This window comes from Bos indicus x Bos taurus, chromosome 7 (genome assembly GCF_003369695.1).
Source record: "Bos indicus x Bos taurus breed Angus x Brahman F1 hybrid chromosome 7, Bos_hybrid_MaternalHap_v2.0, whole genome shotgun sequence".
Lineage (NCBI taxonomy): Eukaryota > Metazoa > Chordata > Mammalia > Artiodactyla > Bovidae > Bos > Bos indicus x Bos taurus.
This window is the reverse complement of record NC_040082.1, coordinates 66,315,409-66,339,828: the sequence shown is the minus strand read 5'-3', so window position 1 is coordinate 66,339,828 and position 24,420 is coordinate 66,315,409. Positions and strand designations below refer to the sequence as shown.

At 37.3% G+C, this 24,420-nt stretch overlaps 1 protein-coding gene across 3 annotated transcripts in view; it reads right to left on the bottom strand.

Moving 5' to 3' along the window:
- Positions 1-1,025: 1,025 nt before the first annotated feature.
- AFF4 (AF4/FMR2 family member 4) overlaps positions 1,026-24,420 on the bottom strand; it is an 85,058-nt gene continuing 61,663 nt past the window's right edge. For all 3 annotated transcript variants that reach the window (XM_027546511.1, XM_027546510.1, XM_027546512.1), the window contains 10 exons: positions 23,866-23,954; positions 23,017-23,257; positions 16,981-17,075; positions 16,330-16,393; positions 16,091-16,227; positions 15,772-15,843; positions 13,739-13,832; positions 12,931-12,974; positions 11,745-11,965; positions 1,026-6,839 (listed from right to left, as the gene is read on the bottom strand). In XM_027546511.1, coding sequence (XP_027402312.1) covers positions 6,712-6,839; positions 11,745-11,965; positions 12,931-12,974; positions 13,739-13,832; positions 15,772-15,843; positions 16,091-16,227; positions 16,330-16,393; positions 16,981-17,075; positions 23,017-23,257; positions 23,866-23,954 — 1,185 coding nt within the window. In that variant the 3' untranslated portion in view covers positions 1,026-6,711. The remainder of the gene's footprint in view (positions 6,840-11,744; positions 11,966-12,930; positions 12,975-13,738; positions 13,833-15,771; positions 15,844-16,090; positions 16,228-16,329; positions 16,394-16,980; positions 17,076-23,016; positions 23,258-23,865; positions 23,955-24,420) is intronic.

Genomic DNA, 24,420 nt, shown 5'->3' with positions numbered 1-24,420 from the left:
TTTTGGCAGCCTGGAATTCACACTTTTGAGGGGAAGGATTCATTTTGTATACTACAGAAAACCCAGCATTGCCTAATGATAATGTGTTAACAACTTAATCTGGAAACTGCAGTGAGAGTTAACATTTCTTCAGGTAATAAAAACACAATGGCAGGTTAAAGGCAAAAGTTTAGTAATAGCTAGTGATTAACCTGGAGAAGGCAATGGCACCCCACTCCAGTACTCTTGCCTGGAAAACCCCATGGACGGAGGAGCCTGGAAGGCTGCAGTCCATAGGGTTGCTGATGGTCGGACGCGACTGAGTGGCTTCACTTTCACTTTCATGCACTGGAGAAGGAAATGGCAACCCACTCCAGTGTTCTTGCCTGGAGAATCCCAGGGATGGGGAAGCCTGGTGGGCTGCTGTCTATGGGGTAGGACAGAGTCAGACAAGACTGAAGTGACTTAGCAGCAGCAGTGATTAACCTCAGCAAGTTCATAAACCATGGCCCTGGATCTTAACCCTTCATTGCATGTAAAGAACATATCAGTGAGGTGCAAAGACAGGCAATATTGGTTTGTCTATGAACAGAGAGAACCAGAAGAAAAACCTAGTTAAATGAAACAAAGCCCAAGCCACCAAGAATAACAAGAAGGATGTGTATGAGATTTCTCTTGGAGCAGGGAGAATTATGATCTATGCAGAGGGACCCATGGCCAGCCAGTTCAGATTTTTTTTTTTTTTTTTGCTGTCCTGTGAGTTTATTGTGGTCTGTTTTTACATCATTGTGTGTGTTAGTTGCTCAGCCGTGTCTGACTCTTTGTGACCCCATGGACTGTAGCCCACCACGCTCCTTTGTCCATGGGATTCTCCAGGCAAGAGTACTGGAGTGGGTTGCCATTTCCTTCTCCACAGAATTGCTGTAATCAGAAATTAAGACCTGGACTGGTGGGACCAGACTTTAAAAGAAGAAGATTAGCACAGAACCCTAATATACAAAACAGAAAGTACACAGAAAGGGCAAAGTAAAAGTTGAAAAAGTATAGACAGCACAGTGTTTATAAACTTTAATACAGAAAATCTATTTGATATTTATTAAACTTAGTTTCTCCAGCTATGGTTTGGCATTATACAAAGCATCTTAATGACACAGTAGAGTTAAAAAGATCTTTACAAATTGAAATGTGATACCCTTGTCTCCAAATATTTTAATTGCCATAAATTTGTTTAAAAATACACATTAAACGCATGTTTGACACTCTAAACTTTCTATAATCTCAATACCACAAAATACATATAATATACTATACAGATGTGGAAAAATCTAGTTAGTATATAATACTTTGCTCACCATTAACAGCTTTATTACGTGAAATGCACATACTGACTTAGAAATCCTAGCTTTTGAGCCCCAAAGTACCTCTGAAATTTTAATGTATTGCAACAAATAAAAATCACAGTATATAATTGAAATTTTGGTTGAAAATGTCAGATGCCTAAATATTTTGGATAAAAGAAATGTAAAACAAAGATTTGGATCATGTATAAAACAAAGGCATCCTATCAGACACTAACAGTACCTTTCTGCAGAATCAACAAGGCTTTTATCAGTGGCATTACCTCCCCTCCAAAACCCTCCCCAAATATCAAACCATTATTCACCAAATAATTTTAATTAAAAAAAAAAAAAAAAAAGGATTTTCAATAAATATATAAGTATTTATGTCCTCCATATACAAAATTTCTTAAAACCATTCAAAACGGAGGCTGGATAGAAATTTTCATAACTGTGCTTACCAACCCCACATCTGGTCCTCAAAGGTGATGCCTTTTTAGACACTGCCACCTGCGCCAGCTCTGTTGGTGAGCCCTGCCCATTCCCACCCCACCTCGACCCCAGTACTGTTGAATGCTCATGTCAATGATCTGCCAGGTGTGTGCATGAAGTTGTAAAATGGGGACACTTCTTGAACAGCAACAATAAACTCAACAGTATGGATAATTATGGCATTGATCTGAAAGCCAGCATTTCCAAATAGATTTTTTCCAGACAGGAACATAGCAGGTAGAAAATTCCAGTGGTAAAAAGCTGTAAAGAAACCCCATGTAAGAGGTCAAAACAGAGTATTTCTAGAATTTCTGGGTGGGAGCTTTTCCCCCATGCTCTAAATTAGAGCACCTTTTGGCTGTTTCTTTTTAAGAATGGGAATTTATGCTTAGCTGAGGAATGGTGGGCAAGGAGAGGTCAAAGGCTGACATTCCCCAAAGTCAACTTCATTATATGACGATTACTTGGGTTGCTATTTTCCGTTGCTTAAAGATTGGTTTAGACTTAACTCTAATGCCTTATTCTGTGACCAAATGCCATCAAAAAGAAAAAAAGAAGATATTCTTTCCATTCGCTTTTTGGGAGACTGTAAGTTCTTTTTAATTAACCATATGGTTTGAGTGAACAGAATCTGCATTTGCTTTACCAACTATTAATAACTTACTTCCTATCACTTGTTGGCTTAGTTATAGGGTCTAGGGGTCTAAAATGAATTTCTCTATTAGTGAATATGTGAAAGAAATGCTCACAAACATGAACAATTTGGCCTCTTGTCACTATATATTCTAAGTCATTCAATACTTATCTCTTCTATTTATATTACTGAATAGCAACCTTAGATGTGCAATATTATTATTGGAAAAAATTCTGCCTCTCCAACACATAGATACATGAAATTGAAATGAAATCTGTGTTCCACATAATTAGGGAATGAGTTATAGGAATCTAGATGGATTTGAAATGTTTTGCTTTGCAATCTACTTAGGATTAAAAAACAATCTTCACAATCTGCCTAAAACATCCTTCCCAGTAGATGTTCCTGGGATCCAGAGGCAAACTTCTATAATTCAAAATACATAATGAGGCCCTTTTGTTCAATTAGCAACTGGAAAATTAAAATCCTTCCCACCCTGTATGAGCCCTATAATACTACGGAAGGGCTCAAATATATTTTAAAAGTTAATTTACTACAAATCATAGTAATTAAGCTTTAACAATCTAAAAGGAATACACATTGCACCCTTGAACATTAATATTCAAGGTGTCAACAAGAAAGTGTCTTAGATCAATAAATAATGTGGAAATAGTTGCACTAAGCTAAAATACTAAACACACACATTTCTGACAAACTAATTTCATGTTTTCATACATACATACATATATATAAAGTGTGTATGTGTATATAATTTTAAAATCCAAAGTTGCATACCCTCACACTTAGAAGAGTGCACAGCGTACCTCTCCTCTACACAACTAGGCATCACTGACTGGAGCAACTACAGACTGCTCTGAAACTCCACAGAGTGCTGCTGGCCTCCAGAGCCAGAACGTTCATTTACAACAGGTGTGTTTTGCAGGCTCTTGCTTCACAACACAAGCTTATTCAATAAGGTAATTTCTCAAAGTCATTGTCATTAAATACAAAAATGATGCTGTCTGATCTAGCTGATTAGACCTTTCTTTAATGAAAAGAAACAAACAACGATTAAAAAACAACAAACAACAGCAAACCCAATAAAGCCACAAGTGTGTTGTTCAAAGTGCAACCCAGACATCTGTGCATCCATCAGTGCAAGAGCCCCTCAGAGCACAGGCATGTGTGGGCATGTGCACACATTACTCTAGACAGCTTTTACATTGGAGAATTAAACTAGTGATGGTCAACCTTCTCTACTCTGCAGCAACTACAGTTGTGGATTTATCTGAAGTATTCATTGCTTATAAAATCAGTTAACTACTTGCCCAGAAAAAGGTGGCACTGAGGCAAGAAATGGGCTAAATGCTTCCCGGTCAGGCTGGGCCTAGGCTGGACTGTGGAAACTTGAATCACCTGGAGGGGAGTGTTCCCCACAGCCCAGCCTAGGCTGGGCAATATTATATACCATGTGACAACTTCCTCCACTGTAATCTGTTCGCTGGTTGCCAGTGGTGTGGCTGCTGCCTCCTGGCATACAAGTGTGGTCTTAAGAGCAGAACACAGAACAATTTTTAAAATAGTTGCTATTTTTATAATTAACTATATTAAATACAAGTCTTAGGCTAAGTAAGTTTTAGCTACTTGTCAAAATCAGTTTTAAGTATTTAGAGAACACTGAAGACACCTATTGAGGAAGGAGGAATGGTCGTCTGTAAAGGAGTCCAAAGTATGTGCTGAAACAGATGCAGACAGACAGAACTTCTGAGGAGATGGACACAGAGGAGAGGGAGGGGTGTTTCCACAGACTTTTACACTGAAAATTCAACTGTTTAGAAAAGGAGTTTGATCCATCGCCCATTACCACCTAGTGGGAAAAATCCTCCACAATTAAAAGCTTGAAAAACTTATTTCCCAAGAATTAACACAGTTTTAGAGACAGAATATTTTAGCACAGCACCATAAAACATGCAGGAAATTCTGCTTTAACAAATTATCAGTGTGAAATGTTCCTGCTATCTTTCAGGACTCACAAGAGACTAGAACACACTGGAACTCAGAAGTGCCCCACTGGCTGCTGTTGCTGAAAGCCTAAAAGCTTTAAGGTTACTTTTTCCATTTCCAAGATATCAAAGAAAATTAAGGAATCAGAGTCAGAGAAATTAGAGAAGAACAGGGCAAACATTTACTTTGATTAACTGTGGCAAATTTCTTACTGAATAACCACCATGGATCATAGAGAAGCTGTCTTCTTAAGGAAAACTGTTTCTAAAACACACTAAGATAAAATTAGCAAGATATCAGAGGCAATTTTCTCCAAGGGAAAACTGTTAAATTCAACATCAATTGAGGATCTGAATCTTCAGTGATATGCAAAAAAACCCAACTTGAGGTACAAAACCATTAAGAAGCTCGAGATGAGGCCACAGGACAAGAAAAGTTAACTAGCTTCATAAGTGTAGATTCAGACACAGAGGGGCCACTACACCACTGGGCTTAGAGATTTTCTATCCCTTCTTTCTCATTTCAAACCTTAGCGATCATCTATAAATAACAGGGCAATCCTTTTTTCTGATTGAATGGATTCATTTTTGGAATTGGGAGGACAAACTATTTTTTGAAGCAGCATTACCCAATAGGTTAGACTAAGTCATGTACCAAAGCATTAGCTTTTCTGAAAGAATTAATCTTTATGTGAGCCTAAAGGACAACTGAAAAGGAAAGAGAATTTAACATTATTACTACAGAAGACCAACCATATGGGTGATCTGCTCCTAGTGTAAAACTTCATCTGTAAACAATCCATAGAGTCTTCATTTAAAGGTAAGATTTAAGGCACACCAGACATGATAGGGGCACTAAAACAAAAGACAGAAGGTATATTTCTCACCTTTAACTCCTATCTGCACCTTATAAGGGAAAGGTACTTTGATATACAACTCTTAACAGAGCTGGCTTATTAAGCTCTACTCCTGCTCCCCTCCCCTTCCCAAGAGAGCTCACATTGAAACAAGTTAGGTACTTTTCTAGTGCGAATTTTCTGATCCCATCAGAAACATACATCATTGATGAAGGCTTTCAAAATACAAAGGTAGTAAACATAAGATAGGTTTAAAAGGTGAAATTCATCATCTCTATATCAGGCATTAGAACCCTAAGTTGTATAGCAAAAAGCACACACACCAAAGCTCCAGGCCATTTTACATCAGTCACTGCATGCTCCTACTGGAGCATCACAGTCTAGTGTGGGAAAATAATTTTTTAATTAAAATTCTGAAGAGAGATTTTACCCTACAAACATCATCAATGAAAGAGATATAGGCAGCAATCCTCAGGAGTTGGATCATCCTTTGTTCAACAGTAACTTATTCTGTTTCAGTTAAGTGTCAAATTATTAGTAGTAACAACAACAACCAAACATATGGTTTAATAAAATCCATAAGGTTCAAGATTGTCCTTTTATGAAACCCTTCACACGATATGCTTCTCCTAGAAAGTTTGCCTGCCCTCTTTTGTAATGCATTAAATGCAAGTTACAGTCACCTTGTGATTGCTATAGTGTTATTAACACATGTTCACAGTTCTTGAAATAATGCATACCAAATCAGAAACATTTCACTTTACATTCACGTAGACTGCCATCTTCTCATATCTAAGTGATTTTCCATGTGTAGAAGAATATCCTTAATATTGTACTAAGTATAAATTCTGCAATAATAAAATTGTACTTAAGATCTGAAGTAATATCAGGTAGTAGGTGTAGAAAGAACATGTCCATATTCTAGATAAACCAACTCTTACTCTTAGAAGAGTTACCACAAAAAGACATTACTTTTAGGTAACAAAGCTCCCAAAGTATATAAATAAAGTCTACATTACATTTACATAAAATATTCAACAGAGTAAATTTATAGGCAGAAATAACTAAGTTTTAAACTAGCCCCAATCTGGGAACTTAAAAAAATTAAAATAAATAGAATTTCAACAAATTAGTAATGAACTGCAACTGAAATTTCAATCTTATTATAGATCATTGAAACCAACTATCAACATGCTGCAGATTTAAAAGTATTTAAATAATTTTCTTATTGGGAATATTGAAGGGTCAAATGACATGACTTTGGGTTATTAAAAAAAAATGCAGGAACCAGGGAAGAGAAAACCATTCCTCATTCTTAGTGTCAACTAGGTGGTGTGTTATGGCAGTTTTCCTTCGTGACATGACACAGTGTTGTGGAGAAAATCAGAGGCAATGAGATTGTGTTCAGTTCAGGATATCAACTTGGCATCCTGGCGAAGCCAGTGCAGTCCCTGCCGGGTGTAACGAACTAGGTCTGTCATGATGCTTGCATTAAAGATGAGAGGGCCCATTACTTTATCCAGTTCAGCAAAGAATTCTAGAAAACCAAAAACACTCATTAAATGATGCACACTCTTTTCAATCAGTGCTTTAAAGTTTTTAGTCTAGACTGTAAAAAACTATTCATATAAATTATAGTAAAAAACATTTCCTCCTGCACTAAAATGGTAACTGTTCATGCTTTAGAACAAATCATCCCATAGTCAATCAAGTTATATTTTCCTTAAGTCACAAAACATTTTATAAAGACTATATGGTCAGGAATTAAGAGTTATACATATAAACAAAATGTCACCGATGGAAATTGCTACTACAAAGCAAACATGATTAAAATGGAGACCTAATTATACAAGGTATTGACACTATACTATTACTCAAAACATTCTCTGTGAACAGTTTTTGTATAAGAAGCAAGTGGTATGAAAATGCAGGATGTTGTTATCTGCAAGTTTCCCCCATAAGAGCCCCTGTGAAGTTAGATACTTACAGTAGCCTGTGTCCAATCTTTCTGCTGTCATCATGTCATGCAACTTTAATGAACTGAATCTCATGTTTTAAACAGTAGTTTAAAAACGTAAGAGATAGAAATGACATGATTCTTTCTATGTGAACAAAATCAGACAGATGTGTATGTAAGGCAGCGGGTAGAGAGGAGGAAAGAATGACAGTATCCTAACATTTGATCCCAACACCATTCTGGGAGAAAACAGAGGGATGTAGGACTCAGTGAGGACAGTTTTTATATGTACAATGATAATAAAGACCTTAGTATACATATATAAGATAAGAAGTAATCAAACAGTTGAGGAGAAAAAGATTTCCTTTCTAGAACTCCAGCTAATAAATTCCTGATGAATTTTCTATTTTCTAATGGAGTAACACATGTAGGTGATAATCATTAATGGATGCTAAAAGCCTTAGTTAAATAGTTTAACATTTTAAAGTTTACATCAAACTGAATCAGGCAAACACCAGATGAATGGTCAAATACTACTAAGACTAAAATAGGAATAACCATTATATAACTCATAGTATCGGAGAAGGCAATGGCACTCCACTCCAGTACTCTTGCCTGGAAAATCCCATGGACGGAGGAGCCTGGTAGGTTACAGTCCATGGGGTCGCTGAGAGTTGGACATGACTCAGTGACTTCACTTTCACTTTTCACTTTCATGCACTGGAGAAGGAAATGGCAACCCACTCCAGTGTTCTTGCCTGGAGAATCCCAGGGATGGTGGAGCCTGGTGGGCTGCCGTCTATGGGGTCGCACAGTCAGAAACAACTGAAGCGACTTAGCAGCAGCAACTTATAGTATGATTTAATAGGAAATATAGAGTTCAGTTCAATTCAGTTCAGTTGCTCAGTTGTGTCCGACTCTTTGTGACCCCATGAATTGCAGCACGCCAGGCTTTCCTGTCCATCACCAACTCCTGGAATTCACCCAAACTCGTGTCCATTGAGTCGGTGATGCCATCCAGCCATTTCATCCTCTGTCGTCCCCTTCTCCTCCTGCCACCAATCCCTCCCAGCATCAGAGTCTTTTCCAATGAGTCAGCTCTTCGCATGAGGTGGCCAAAGTACTGGAGTTTCAGCTTTAGCATCATTCCTTCCAAAGAACACCCAGGACTGATCTCCTTTAGAATGGACTGGTTGGACCCCCTTGCAGTCCAAGGGACTCTCGAAAGAGTCTTCTCCAACACCACAGTTCAAAAGCATCAATTCTTCGGCGCTCAGCCTTCTTCACAGTCCAACTTTCACATCCATACATGACCACTGGAGAAACCATAGCCTTGACTAGATGGACCTTTGTTGGCAAAGTAATGTCTCTGCTTTTGAATATGCTATCTAGGTTGGTCATAACTTTCCTTCCAAGGAGTAAGCGTCTTTTAATTTCATGGCTGCCATCACCATCTGCAGTGATTTTGCAGCCCAGAAGAATAAAGTCTGACACTGTTTCCACTGTTTCCCCATCTATTTCCCATGAAGTGATGGGACCGGATGCCATGGTCTTCATTTTCTGAATGTTGAGCTTTAAGCCAACTTTTTCACTCTCCACTTTCACTTTCATCAAGAGGCTCTTTAGTTCCTCTTCACTTTCTGTCATAAGGGTGGTGTCATCTGCATATCTGAGGTTATTGATATTTCTCCTGGCAATCTTGATTCCAGCTTGTGCCTCTTCCAGCCCAGTGTTTCTCATGATGTACTCTGCATATAAGTTAAATAAGCAGGTTGACAATATATAGCCTTGATGTACTCCTTTTTCTATTTGGAACCAGTCTGTTGTTCCATGTCCAGTTCTAACTGGTTTCTCAAGAGGCAGCTCAGGTGGTCTGGTATTCCCATCTCTTTGAGAATTTTCCATAGTTTATTGTGATCCACACAGTCAAAGGCTTTGGCATAGTCAATAAAGCAGAAATAGAGGTTTTTCTGGAACTCTCTTGCTTTTTCCGTGATCCAGCAGATGTTGGCAATTTGATTTCTGGTTCCTCTGCCTTTTCTAAAACCAGCTTGAACATCTGGAAGTTCACGGTTCATGTATTGCTAAAGCCTGGCTTGGAGAATTTTGAGCATTACTTTACTAGCGTGTGAGATGAGTGTAACTGTGTGGTAGTTTGAGCATTCTCTGGCATTTCCTTTCTTTGGGATTGGAATGAAAACTGACCTTGTCCAGTCCTGTGGCCACTGCTGAGTTTTCCAAATTTGCTAGCATATTGAGTGCAGCACTTTCACAGCATCATCTTCCAGGATTTGAAATAGCTCAACTGGAATTCCATCACCTCCACTAGCTTTGTTCGTAGTGATGCTTTCTAAGGCCCACTTTCTTCAGATTCCAGGATGTCTGGCTCTAGGTGAGTGATCAGACCATCGTGATTATCTGGGTCGTGAAGATCTTTTTTGTACAGTTCTTCTGTGTATTCTTGCCACCTCTTCTTAATATCTTCGGCTTCTGTTAGGTCCATACCACTTCTGTCCTTTATCGAGCCCATCTTTGCATGAAATGTTCCCTTGGTATCTCTAATTTTCTTGAAGAGATCTCTAGTCTTTCCCATTCTGTTGTTTTCCTCTATGTCTTTGCATTGGTCGCTGAGGAAGGCTTTCTTATCTCTCCTTGCTATTCTTTGGAACTCTGCATTCAGATGCTTATATCTTTCCTTTTCTCCTTTGCTTTTCACTTCTCTTCTTTTCACAGCTATTTGTAAGGCCTCCCCAGACAGCCAATTTGCTTTTTTGCATTTCTTTTCCAGGGGGATGGTCTTGATACCTGTCTCCTGTACATTGTTACGAACCACCCCACCATCCATAGTTCATCAGGCACTCTATCTATCAGATCTAGTCCCTTAAATCTATTTCTCACTTCCACTGTATAATTATAAGGAATTTGATTTAGGTCATACCTGAATGGTCTAGTAGTTTTCCCTACTTTCTTCAATTCCACCTATGAAAAGTTCTTACCTAAAATAATGAACTTGACTCTAATCAAGTGTCAAGATATAACTATCAGTATAAATGAGGGGGACAGAAGAGCAAGCTAAACAATACCATGAGGAAGTAATCAGCAAAATCCAGAATTTGACGCATTCTATGGTACAGTTTCTCCTTGATATCAATGGCATGCCCCTCCCGCCAAAGAAATAGAAGAATGGAAGATACTTAAGAAATTGATCAATGAATGTTTCGATCCTGTTTGAAATAAACCCAATTGTTTAAAGAAAAAAGGCATATTTCAAACAATAGGAAATCTACGGGGAGATTATGTCTTAGAAGACATAAAGGAGTTAGCTTTAAAATATACCAGGGTAAAGAAAAATATGATGGGGAGTGATGAGGAGGGATGGTGGGGGGAAAAGAAAACAAGATTAGCAAAATGTTATATTGCTGAAACTGAAGTTGAGTAAAAGGTACATGGGTTCTCTTCCCTTTAGTCAGTGTTTGAAAATTAGCATAAAATATGTAGGCAGGCAGGCAGGCAAGTAAGAATGTAAACAACAGTGGGGGAAGGAAGAAGGAAAGGGAGGGAGGAATGGAGAGATTAAAGGAAAAATGATGCTAGAAAACTGGCATCAGGGAGAAGAATGTAATGCAGGGATAACTTAAAAATTGCATCTTGTAACCTTTCCTGAGTTGTATTGACAATATTTAAAATTTTAGAAACAAATCAGGTTTTTAAAAACACAACCTTCCTCCCACCATTACCCCTCTTTAGGGATCAGAATTTTTCATTTTCATCTGATGCTATAAGCATTATATTTAAATATACTCTGTGACTAAAGTATACTTGCTTGATTGGCTACTTAAAGTTTTCTACAAAGGAGTTGCCTGAACAGATGCTACATACACATATCTGCTCAAAAACATCTACTAAAGTGTTTATCCCGTACTTTTTCAAAGATCTTTAATACTTCCTAATTCGTAGTGTTCTTAGTTTGGGAGATAACGAGGTGCAATGACCTAACATTAAAGAATGCTAGACAGAAGGCTATTCATTTTATAGTCTCTTTTATCACCTAAGTTTCTTCCAATATATCTTTAAAAATCCAGTATGAACATGTTTTCTTATATATTAAATATCTCATATGTGTAAGATGTCTGGATATAATCCTTTGCCCATAGCCAAATTTACCTTAACCGTCCCAGGACAGATTATACATTTTATTACTTTTATAGTATAAGCTGCAATTAAATGTGGCTGAACAAAGCCATATTTGTCTTAGACCAAAACTATTTTTTGTTTAGTCTGTGTCACCACTATAGTGCAAGGTATTTTTTTGACAAAACTTAGTACATTTACATGATTGATAAGCCATGGAGATCAGCAAACTGACTGTCATTAACTCTAGACTAGATAATAAACTAAATGTACAAAAGACACTTAATTTAACTATTCCACAAAATCTCTTTTTAACAAGTCCATCCTTCAGAGTCTCTCCAGAGACCTCCTTACCTTTTTGCTCTTTGGAAAGCTGTTCAGCTTGGTCCCAAATTTCAGTGGCATAGAGGAAGTTGGATGTAACCTGAACATAGCTGGCTGCCATGTGGTGAATCCTCTGTGGAATGGTCACTGAAGAACCACTTGCTGAAGCACTACTGGCTCCAGAAGAATAATTTCCTGAATTGCCTGGTGACAGCTTTGGAGAAACAGGGGAAGGCATCCCAACAGCTTTGCTACACACAGAGAAACAGGAAGTTTATTCATATAGAAAATGATGAATGTGAGGAAATTAATGTACGACTGGCTCTTCCTACATGAAAGCTTTTAAAATGTGAAGGTTCTTTTAAACTAAAAGGGAAATGTACTTCCAAAGAAGTACAGCTTCTTTTAAATAAATACTTAGCTTACTAAAGTGTTTATTGTGAGTTATTATTTTATCAAGACTCTTTGGTTTAACCAATGGCAACAGTACAAAAGATGGGAAAGAAGTGAGGAAGTCATATACTTTGATAAGAGCTGTTCCAAGACTTAGAAACTAGATCATCTCACTCTCAGCTCAACACACTTTCCACCTATCTGGGCATATAATTAGGTACTTCCCAATTGTTTTATAGAAAGCTGAGTTGATTAACAACACGAGATTTCATGGTATTTTTCATCCTTTCTGTGGGTGAGTAGGATGGAGGTGATGTGGGAATGGAGGACAAACCATAATCATGCCACTGTTATTAAATTTTGGCAGTGTCCAGACATGAACAAAGATAAGTGCAAGGTGATAAAACTCCAACTAGCCACAGAACTCAAGCTGAGAAAGGTTGAGAAGTTGTAAAAAAAAAAAAAAAAACTCAAGACTTCTTCTCTAATCTTTCTAAGAGCATGTTCAAGATATTTTCAACTTAAAAAAAAATGATAACGGTAAAGAATCCGCCTGTAACGTGGGAAACCTGGGTTCGATCCCTGGGTTGGGAAGATCCCCTGGAGAAGGGAATGGCTACCCACTTCAGTATTCTGACCTGGAGAACTCTATGGACAGAGGAGCCTGGCAAGCTATAGTCCATGGGGTCACAAAGAATTGGACATGACTGAGCGACTTTGACTTTCACAAAAAATACCTTTTTTGGAAAGTGGCCAAACCCATTCCACTTTCGCATAAAAATAAACTTGTCACATAAAATTTTACAGAATAAAATTTACCTACCTTCCCAAGCCTGGTGATGGTGCTTGAGAGTTATTGTAAGAATTCTGTGGAGAAAAGAGAATGTACTTAATAATTAAAAAAAAACAAACAAAAAAGTAATTTATGAAGTAATATTTATTTATGATGTAATAAATATATTCAAAAGCATTGGGCCAGTACTGATCTTAAGAAACCAAAATGTGTGTGTGTGTGTGTGTATAAATATGCAACAGAAGGAAGTTATTTAGATAAGAGCTGGGGTGTTCTGGAAGACTGAAAAGTGAGAGACAAAGAATGAGTAACATTCAGATGGATAAAGAAGAGGGGAGAAGGCATAGAGCAAGGCAAGTCATCCTATGTACAAAGACTGCAGACAAGAGAGTGTATATGACCCAGACAATTTACCTGGAGTAAACTTCAGAAAAGAAAGAAGGAGAGTGAGAGAGAGATTGATCTTGAGGGCCTTGTAGGTCAGGATAAGAATCTTTCACTTGACCCTGCAGGCAATGCTAAGCTATTAAAGCATTCCAAGTCATTATCAGGGCTGAATTTTAGGAAGACTTATGTAGGGCTATCACAAAAAAACATTAGGTTTTGTGACAAAAATAGATTATATACATTGAAAGATTACTAACAGCTACTGTATATAGCTACATAGGTTCCACAATCAGATATGTGTTCATTTTAAACCTCAAACTATTTGAAAGTTCCCAAATAGTAGTTCTTCCTCTCCTCTGACAGGAAAAGAATGAGGGTACTTCTGAGGTGGGAATAGGAGACTTTACAAATTTTGTGTCCTGGGAAACAGATACTCTTACTGTGTACTTACCTTCAGATGCTCTGTCAGTGTCTTTGAATACTTCAGAGCAGTTTCTTTCTTCAGTTTGAAGAGCCTCAGGTACAGCAAAGACTGGCATCGCAGGCTAGCCAATGGAAAAGGACAGCTTATTTACCAGGACAACAGACTCTGGCCGCATCTCATAGAAAAGCTTCACATTGCACCAGAGTACACAAGTGACTCATGTGAGCAGACCATGGCATAAGGTCAATGACACTAACTCTTAGGCAAAACCAAAAGGTGTGATCTTATTAAGGTACACAACCTAGGGAGGGAAAGGAAGAGGAAGAGACCTAGGAGTAGTCTCCTATTTGGAGAAGGCAATGGCAACCCACTTCAGTACTCTTGCCTGGAAAATCCCATGGACGGAGGAGCCTGATAGGCTGCAGTCCATGAGGAGGAGCCTAGTAGGCTGCAGTCCATGGGGTCTCGAAGAGTTGGACACGACTAAGCAACTTCACTTTCATGCATTGGAGAAGGAAATGGCAACCCACTCCAGTGTTCTTGCCTGGAGAATCCCAGGGATGGGGGAGCCTGGTGGGCTGCCATCTATGGGGCTGCAGAGAGTCAGACACGACTGAAGTGACTTAGCAGCCTCCTATTTGTTGACATTCAAAAATCAAAACCTCACCCCCAGGACACCAACGTGTCATTTATAACATAGGGACTAAAAAATCATTGTGGGGGAATTTCCTGGCAGTCCAGTGGTTAGGATTCAGTGCTTCATCTTTCTCTGTTGTGGTCCGGGTTTAATCCCTGGTCAGGAAACTAAGATCCTATATAAACCGTATGGCACAGCCACCCCTCCCCTCAACACCCCCGCCCCCCTGCCACAAAAAAAACTTCAGAGCATAATTTCTGCATCAAACTAAAAATAATCTAAAACAACAAAACTAGGAACTCACTTGTAAATATTACAACTCTGAAGTAACATATGTAAAACCAACATGGCTTACAAAGGCCCTGCACGGTCATCACTGCCTACCTCTCCAATCACTTTCACTTACTTCTTTCTTCTGGGTCTTTTAGTTTCCTGACACAAGGTTTCCAGTTTCTTTTCACTATCCAGCCCTTGTAAATGTTTCCTCTACCTAAGGACTAAGTATCCCTATAGTTTACCTTTACAGTTATATAAACTTTTCCTTCAAAGTACTTAATTCACGTACTTGTGTGGTTATTTGATTAATTTCTGTCTCTTCACACTATACCCTAGACTCCATGACAAATAGGACTGTGCCAGTTTTTTCCTACAGTTGCTCTCCCAGTTGTTAAACCCAGTACTAGGTAAAGTAAATAACCATGATAAATAAACTCTCTCTCTGGGGATAAGCAAACAAGTCATTTCTTTATTCTGAGCAAGTTAGATGTTTGCTACCTGAGGTAAGGAATGCGTGCGTGCAAAGTCGCTTCAGTCATGTCTAACTCTTTGCAACCCTATAGACTATAGCCCGCGAGATTCCTCTGTTCATGAGATTCTCCAGGCAAAAATATTGGAATGGGTTGCCATGCCCTTCTTTAGGGGATCTTCCCGACCTGGGGATTGAACCCATATCTCCTGAGACTCCTGCACTGCAGGTAGATTCTTTACTGCTGAGCTGCCAGGGAAGCCCCAAAGGTAAGGTATAAGTATATGTAAATTGAGGGAGAGGATACCAAAAGAAGAGCCTGGATTTTTTATAGTGTCCATCTTTACTGAAATACACAATAGAAGCCTCAGTGTACAAAAAAAAAAAAAAAGTAAACTATAGTCAAATCAAAAAAATAAAAAGCCTAAAAAAGTGATCACTTAATAGAAAGTTCTAATATCATTCTCACTTTACCAAGGCTTTTATTTTGTCAAGAGGGCAATGGAGGAGAGGCTCTCAACAACTAAAAATTTTCACTGGAATTCTGTTGTTTTCTTCTTGACCCATCAAGAATAGATTTATGACTGGGTTATGGAAGGCCGATTCAAGGATAACTTTCAGAAGAACACAGACAGAAACTGCTTTGTCGTCTAGCAGAGGCTAACATACAACACTTACCAAAGCACTGTAAGTCTTTTATCTGCAGCTGTAGCATCTGGTGCCAAGTAATTCTTTAGCTTCATAGTGTATCTGTGAGATAAGAGAAGAAACAAAGGACACAAAATATAATACTTCATCTATTTTATGACCTCCTCAGTCCTCTAAACATTAGAATCAAACTTAAAGACAAAAATACCCACTAGAGTGTCTACTTCTCCTTTTCCAAAGACAATAAAGGATTAAGGATCCTCTTTAGCTATTATTTTATAAATTAGTCCTTTCCAAGAAGGAACAGAGAAATATTATTGCCAATAATGCAGCAAGTTTCCCCACTTACTTGATGAGCTCCACCGTTTCTGAATACATAAGGAATGGGGATTTGGATTCCTGAGCATTTTTCTCTAATGCATTCCCACATTCAATGAAAGATACCACAGCATCAAGATAGTATACAGCTTTCTCAAACCTATCAGACTGAAGAAAGGAGAATAAAGGTAAATGAGAGCCACACTGATGTGCTATGAGAACAAATGAAGATTTAAGTTAATTTGATTAAATATATAAATATTTACATACCAATGCATCTGCATTGTGCTTTAGCTTTTTTGCTTCTTGTAAATAATGGTCTGCTGAATAATTTCTGCAATGTAAATTTTTTATTTTAAGTAAAATGGGAAATATTTTCCTAAGATAATATTAGTTTTATAGCCCTCAGTTTTCATGTCCTCAAGTAAAGAAAATGAGCTATTACTAAACATTTGATTAATTTTTTCCCTGACAAATGTTTCTATTAGGTTAAGAGCATAAATCATTTGAAAGATTGAGAGTAAACAGAACGTAGGTAGGAAAAATAACCTTTATCAAAAGGGAGGGGAAAAAACCCTACGTTACTTACTTATTTGAGACATGAGACAGTCTTTATTTTAAACCTACACTGTTTTACTTAAGAAAGCCTTTAAACAGTAAAGTCAGCAAAGGTGGACCACTGGAAGGTACATTATTCACATTCTCCATGAGAATCATGAAGGTAAATTAAGTTAAAAGGAGCAATACTTGGACTTGAAGGTGCCTTTAAAATTAAAAATCTGAATATTCTGTCACAATATCACAATACAACAATATCACAATACAACCAATTCTTCCGGCCACTGACAGACATTAAAATGAGTTTCTTATACACTGACTAAAATGATTTCTTAAATGCATAAAAAATCTTATTTATCTTACCTGTCATCAAAGGCAAGCTTCGTTCTCCGAGGCTTAGAAGCATCAGGAGTTGGTGCAGATGGAGGACAGTTAGAAGAACTATTTGGAGCTTTTTCCTGACCAGAAAAATAAAAACAAAAACTACGTTGAAAATTATGAAATTAAAATTAAACTAGAAGTATTTCTTAGCTCGTGGTTAAAAAGCAAACAAAATTCCATTGTCTGTGGTAGTTAATTCCCTTGTTATAAAAATTTTAAATTTCATAATGTAAATGTCCTTTTTATGGAATGAGCCCATTTTAAATAACCAAGAATATTCTTTATAATATTCAGTTCAATCAGTCAGTCATGTCCAACTCTTTGTGACCCCATGAACCACAGCACGCCAGGCCTCCCTGTCCATCATCAACTCCTGGAGTCTACCCAAACCCATGTCCATTGAGCTGGTGATGCCAACCAACCATCTCATCCTCTATCATCCCTTTCTCCCTCCTGCCCTCAATCTTTCCCAGCATCAGGGTCTTTTCAAATGAGTCAGCTCTCCGCATCAGGCGGCCAAAGTATTGGAGTTTCAGCTTCAATATCAGTCCTTCCAATGAACACCCAGGAACAATCCATCTCCTTTAGGATGGACTGGCTGGATCTCCTTGCGGTCCAAGGGACTCTCAAGAGCCTTCTATTAGGGGTCTACTATGTGGGAGGCAATGACACTGACACTTGTAAAAACTTAAGGAATACACAAATCTAGTATCAATATAGCAGTATTACTTCAGACAAAACTTACTGGTAATAACTGGTCAATGAAAACAATTACAATATCTAACATTTACTATGTGCTTACTATTTACTAGGCACTAAGTTAACTAAGTACTTAGTATAATCATTAATCCTTTAACAACCCTATGAAATATGGACTGCTATTCAGTTCAGTTCAGTTCAGTCGCTCAGTTGTGTCCGACTCTTTGCGACCCCATGTATCACAGCACGCCAGGCCTCCCTGTCCATTACCAACTCCCAGAGTTCACTCAGACTCACGTCCATCGAGTCAGTGATGCCATCCAGCCATCTCATCCTCTGTCGTCCCCTTATCCTCCTGCCACCAATCCCTCCCAGCATCAGAGTCTTTTCCAATGAGTCAACTCTTTGCATGAGGTAGCCAAAGTACTAGAGTTTCAGCTTTAGCATCATTCCTTCCAAAGAAATCCCAGGGCTGATCTCCTTCAGAATGGACTGGTTGGATCTCCTTGCAGTCCAAGGGACTCTCAAGAGTCTTCTCCAACACCACACCTCAAAAGCATCAATTCTTCGGCGCTCAGCCTTCTTCACAGTCCAACTCTCACATCCATACATGACCACAGGAAAAACCATAGCCTTGTCTAGACAAACCTTTGTTGGCAAAGTAATGTCTCTGCTTTTCAATATGCTATCTAGGTTGGTCATAACTTTCCTTCCAAGGAGTAAGCGTCTTTTAATTTCATGGCTGCAGTCACCATCTGCAGTGATTTTGGAGCCCACAAAAAATAAAGTCTGACACTGTTTCTACTGTTTCCCCATCTATTTCCCATGAAGTGACGGGACCAGATGATGTGATCTTTGTTTTCTGAATGTTGAGCTTTAGGCCAAGTTTTTCACTCTCCACTTTCATTTTCATCAAGAGGCTTTTTAGTTCCTCTTCACTTTCTGCATAAGGATGGTGTCATCTGCATATCTGAGGTGATTGATATTTCTCCTGGCAATCTTGATTCCAGCTTGTGTTTCTTCCAGTCCAGCATTTCTCATGATGTACTCTGCATATAAGTTAAATAAGCAGGGTGACGATATACAGCCTTGACATACTCCTTTTCCTATTTGGAACCAGTCTGTTGTTCCATGTCCAGTTCTAACTGTTGCTTTCTGACCTGCATACAAATTTCTCAAGAGGCAGGTCAGGTAGTCTGGTATTCCCATCTCTTTCAGAATTAGGATAGAATAAAAAATACTCTCAAGGAAGCTGAGCAACTTGCCCAAGTCCAAACAGCTTTTAAGTAGTATTCCTGGAATTTGGGTTTTATGTCAGATCTATCAGATTTCAAAAGCCTAGACACTTTCTTAAATTTTATTCCGCCTCCTAACCACATGTCTATTCTGTCTCCTATCAACAGAGACCTTTAACACAAGGGCTATGACCCTGTCCTTCCAACAGCTTCCCCTCCGGTCCTATCTTGAATAAATTGAATACACATTTTTTTCCCATTAAAAAAACCATAAATAAGTAGAATTTCTCCTATGAGTTCATAAATGTCTCAACATTAGAAAACCCAATAATATATATATTTTTATTACTTCTGCTTAAAAGAGACCATGTAACCATTATTTTTCCTTTTCTTGTAAAAGAGTCCTTTCAAGTTCCACCTATTACAGCTTTCTTCAAGAATGAAAATAAAAGCCCTGAGATTTGAAAAAATACTAAACTCTTTATGGTAAAATCTGCACATTTACTAAATGGCTTCCTGAATACTACTGCAATCTAACATTACTTGGACAGCTTTCCCCCTGTGTTTTATAAACAGATCTATTAAGGTTGGCACAAAAGTAATTGTGGTTCCAGACCATGAATTTTAAATCATTACAACTAGGCTAAACATATCTTTATTAATCAAAATAGGAACCATTACAGTCAACATGTTCTTGCCAATGAGAAATAAGTTAGTCTATTCCTGTAGTGAAAAAATCCATGCTTTGGGATTCCATGAACTCTTGGAAAGCATTTTTTGCATCCTACTGGCTGTGGAAGCAAAAAGTTGTTGAGATGCTTGAAGTGGTAGTTGGTTGGCAAGAGGTAAGGTGAATATAGCAGATGGGGCAAAACTTCATAGCCCAATTTGTTCAACTTTTGAAGTGTTGGTTGTTCAACGTGCAGTTGGGTGCTGTTGTGGAGAAGAACTGGGCCCTTTCTGTTAACCAATGCTAGCTGCAGGCATTGCAGTTTTTAGTGCATCTCATCAATTTGCTGAGCATACTTCTCAGATGTTAATAGTTTTGCTGGGATTTAGGGAGCTATAGTGGATCAGATGGGCAGCAGACCACTAAACAATGACCATGACTTTTTTTGGGTGCAAGTTTGGCTTTGAGAAGTGCTTTGGAGCTTCTTATCGGGCCAATCACTGCTGCTGGTGGTTGTTGTATAAAATCCACTTTTCATTGCATCTGATTGAGAAATGGTTCATTGTTGTTGCACAGAAAAAGAGAGGACACTTCAAAATGATGATTTTTTTGATTTTCAGTCAGCTCAAGAGCCACCCACTTATCAAGCTTTTTCTCCTCCATAATTTGCTTCAAACACCAAAAGACTGTAGAATGGTTGACATTAAGTTCTTCGGCAATCTTTTGTGTTGTTGTAAGAGGATCAGCTTCAATGATGGCTCTCAGTCTGTCGTTGTCAACTTCAGTGGCTGGCCACTCGCTCATCTTCAAGGTTCTCATCTCCTTCATAAAACTTTTGAACCACCATTGCACTGTATGTTCATTAGCAGTTTCAGGGTCAAATGAATTGTTGATGTTGCGAGTTGTCTCTGCTGCTTTACCACCCATTTTGAACGCAAATAAGAAAATCACTTGAATTTGATTTTTGTCTAACATCATTTCCATAGCATAAAATAAGTTTAAAATGAATAGTAAGTAATAAAAGTCACTAGCAAAAAAACATAAAGTGAGAAGTGTGCATTAAAATAATGTACAACATAATCATATTTATTTATGAATGTATTCCAATAGCAAGTGGCAAATTTCAACAATGCAAAAACCTCAATTATGTTTGCACCAACTTAAATATAAGTGCCTAAGTTTAAATTTATTGAAGGAAAAGTGAAGTTTCTGAAAATAAAGAAAAATTACTGTGTGTGGTAAGAAATGCTCATTAGACTTACTGTGGTTGAGTAAGTTTTTGCAATACATATACATATAGGAAATCATTCTGTTGTATACCTGAAACTAATACAATGTTATATATCAACTTTATCTCAATTAATTAAAAAAACTGGTAGAAAAGGACTAACAAAATATCAGTCAGCATACAGAAGGTGTGAAAATATCATTAATCTAACTGAATTCTACAGGTCGCTGTCTCTAATTCATGTGGAAGACACAGTCTTTTCATTACAAAAATCTACCATGTAAGTACGCTGTTTTACAAAGCAACTCAACAAATTTCAAAAGATTACTGCATGCGGATCACTTTCTAGCCCCTTCTACAAGGTAGAAGTACTAATCAAAAGACAACCAGAAAATCTCTGTATGTTTGGAAATTGAGTAACACACTTAAGTATTCTTGAATCAAAAATGGAATCACACAAGAAATTAAAAAACGTTTTGAACTGAGTTATAAAAATATTATATACCAAGTCTTGAAGATGCAGCTAAAGCAGTAATTAGAGGAAAATATATAGTCTAACTGCTTATATTTGAATATTAGAGAAAAAGAGCTTACAATTAATTTTGAAAAACAAGCTTAGTATCCATCTTTAAAAGTTAATAAACAGAACAGCAAAACAAAAAGACATAAGAAAGGAAATCATAAAGAGTATAAGTTAATGATATAGAAAACAAAAATAAACTATAGTGAATAAAGACAAAGAAAGGCTGTTTTTTTGAAAAAAAAAAAACAAGTAAAAGTGATAAGCCTCTGATGAAATTGATGAAAGAAGAGAAAGACAGTACAGAAAACTAAAATTAAAAATAAAAGACAATATAAGAAGCAATATTAAAGATATTAAAAATAAAAGGCTATACTGAACAAAATTTATGCCAACGTATTTCAAAAATTTGGTTATCAGCAAATATCTAGAGAAACAGAAAATAAAAATTATATGTAATTTTGGTTTATCATATTATCTAATTTTATCCAGTAAGTTAAACACTGGATAAAGTGCAAACAAGTGAGACACAAATCCCTGCTTTCAAGAAGCTGACAAGAGTAGAGACATAGACATTGAACTTTACCTATGAGATAACAGAAACCAAATGAGCAGAAGAGCTCACTTAATGAGTGCATTTTAAAAAGAAAGAAAGAAAGAGAGAGAAGAAGTTTAAAAGAAGAAGCATACAGGTCTCAAATCCTACAGTTCAAGGATGGGAAATGGAGAAAGAGCCAGCCAGCAGGTAAACAGAGAACTAGGTCAGGGAAGGAGGCCCACAGAACAGGTTCTTCAAGGACACTATCTAAACTGCTATGGAAGTGGTCCAGCTGGAGAAAAATCCTTTGGTATATCTCAATTTGAGACATTGTTCACAATTTAAATTACCTCAAAATTTAAAAAATTTAATCACCACATTTAATAAGCAGGACTAACTGCCTTTGTCAATTTTTTTCAACTGTTAAACAGTTGCTTATTTTAAGTCACAAATAATAATGCAGTAAATTATATGCTTAAAAATCTAGGTATTTTCTTAATTTTGTCAGGGAGTTTGCTCCTGATCAGATCACTTTAGAAAGCAATGAAAAAACCTGATAAACAAATTCAGGATTAGAGCCTAAGTACCACCTTGAAAAAGCTTCTCTGATCTAGTTATGCACCCACAAACGTTAATATTCCCCTACCTGATGATCATGCTCTAGGGCTAATTCCAGTGCTAGCTCAGCTAAAGAATATTTTTCTTCTTCATGAAGCCAAATGGTTGCTTTAGTACTTAATGTAGTATAACTAGCTTGTAAAATCTAACTAAATACTCCAAAGACAATTTAAAACCATAGACAAGAACCCAATCAGAACAACTGGAGTTATTTACAAATTTGATCATAAACAACTGTTCTTCCATAACCAACTTTTCCAGTTATGGAAAACCAACTTTTCCAATTTCTACCTTAACTAATAATATGTGTGTGTCCAGATGACTTCATTCCTTTCATGGTCTCAGATCACAGCACAAGTTTATTATCAGACTATGACATTTTGAGAGTAAAAATGAACAGATCTGTAAGATTAGTAAGATGTTTACAAAATTTTCAAAGCACAGTTACCTTGGAGAAGTCACATGGCAAGGAGATTTTTTTCAAAAGGCTCAGGTCTCTCAGTGCCTTACCTTGACCTCCTTAGAGCTACTGGAAGTCTTCCCTTCAGTCCTCTTCTGCTTTGATGCGGAGGAACTGTTTTTGCTGCTGGCACTATTTTCCTTGTTGCTGTTATTACTTGACTTTAAGGAAGAAGACTGACTAACAGTCCTCTTCCGAGAGCCATGCTCTGTTTTTGGATCTTTTGAAGGAACAGGCCCAGCAGGAGAAGGCAATAAATCTTTTTCTTTAGAAGCACTCTGTTTAGATGACCTGCCAAACCAAACAAATGCCCTCATTTCTCCACATAGTCATTTAAGAGTGATGGACTTTTCCCATTTGACTTTGCCTGACTTCAAGACAAATTTGTTTTTCCCTGTTTGATTATTAGAACATATGATTTCTATAAAACAAAATAAAACTATAAATTTCAAGAGGGCAGATATCTTCTCCAGTGTTTCCTCCCCATTATGGTTGTATACTCAGTGCCTAAGCCTTGGTCTGCCATACACAAGTATTCAATAAATAGTGACTGAATAAAAGAACAAAAAGAGGAATGGTGAATGAAGATACTAATGCTCAAATGTCTCCTGCAGCTATACATAAGCTTGCCATCCAGCCTGAAAGTGGTAAAGCTTTACTTTAATTCTTATCCTATGAACACTTCCTATTCTCCTAAAACGAGAGATAAAGTGACTGAATCTTGCTTTTAATCCCAATTAACTAAAAGCAAAACCTCCCACCATTTGGTATATGACTGCGTACAGAAATGTATAACATATACATACTAAATGGAATATTCTAGGAGCACATTAGAAAGTACCCAGCAGCAAATAACACACACAGATCAACACACATGTTAACATGTTTTGCAGACATACTCTTTGTTGCTGGATGGCTTGTGGCCTGCCATATTCTTGTCCTCTGTTTTAGGTTTCTTGCTTTCATTGGCTCGGTTATCATCTTCATTCTGGATGAAAAATAGAGGAAAAAAAGCAGTTAGGTTTTGATTTTTATTCATCTAATTTCAGTTTTCAGTGCTAGTCACCATCAAACAGTTAATCTCTGATATACTTCAGAAAGAAGATAAATGTGAAGTGAAAGAACTCATTTAAACAGTGTTAAATAAATTAGGTTTTTAAGTCTAAGAAGAAGTCTCCTATTTTAGATAAGAAAAGCTGAAATGCTGTAACAGTCTTTTAAATGGCATCTTTTCAGTCTGATGATTTGAGGAGGGGGGATGGGATAATTAAGATACAATTCACATACCATAAAATTCATCTGTGTTGTAAGATTATTTGTCAATATTTTATTTCTTTGTAATGAATGAATATATTCCATTGTATGGGTATACCACATTTTATTTATCCATTCATCATTTGAATTTTTCCTACTTTTCAAGTATAGGTTTTTGTGTGGACAAGTTTTCATTGTTC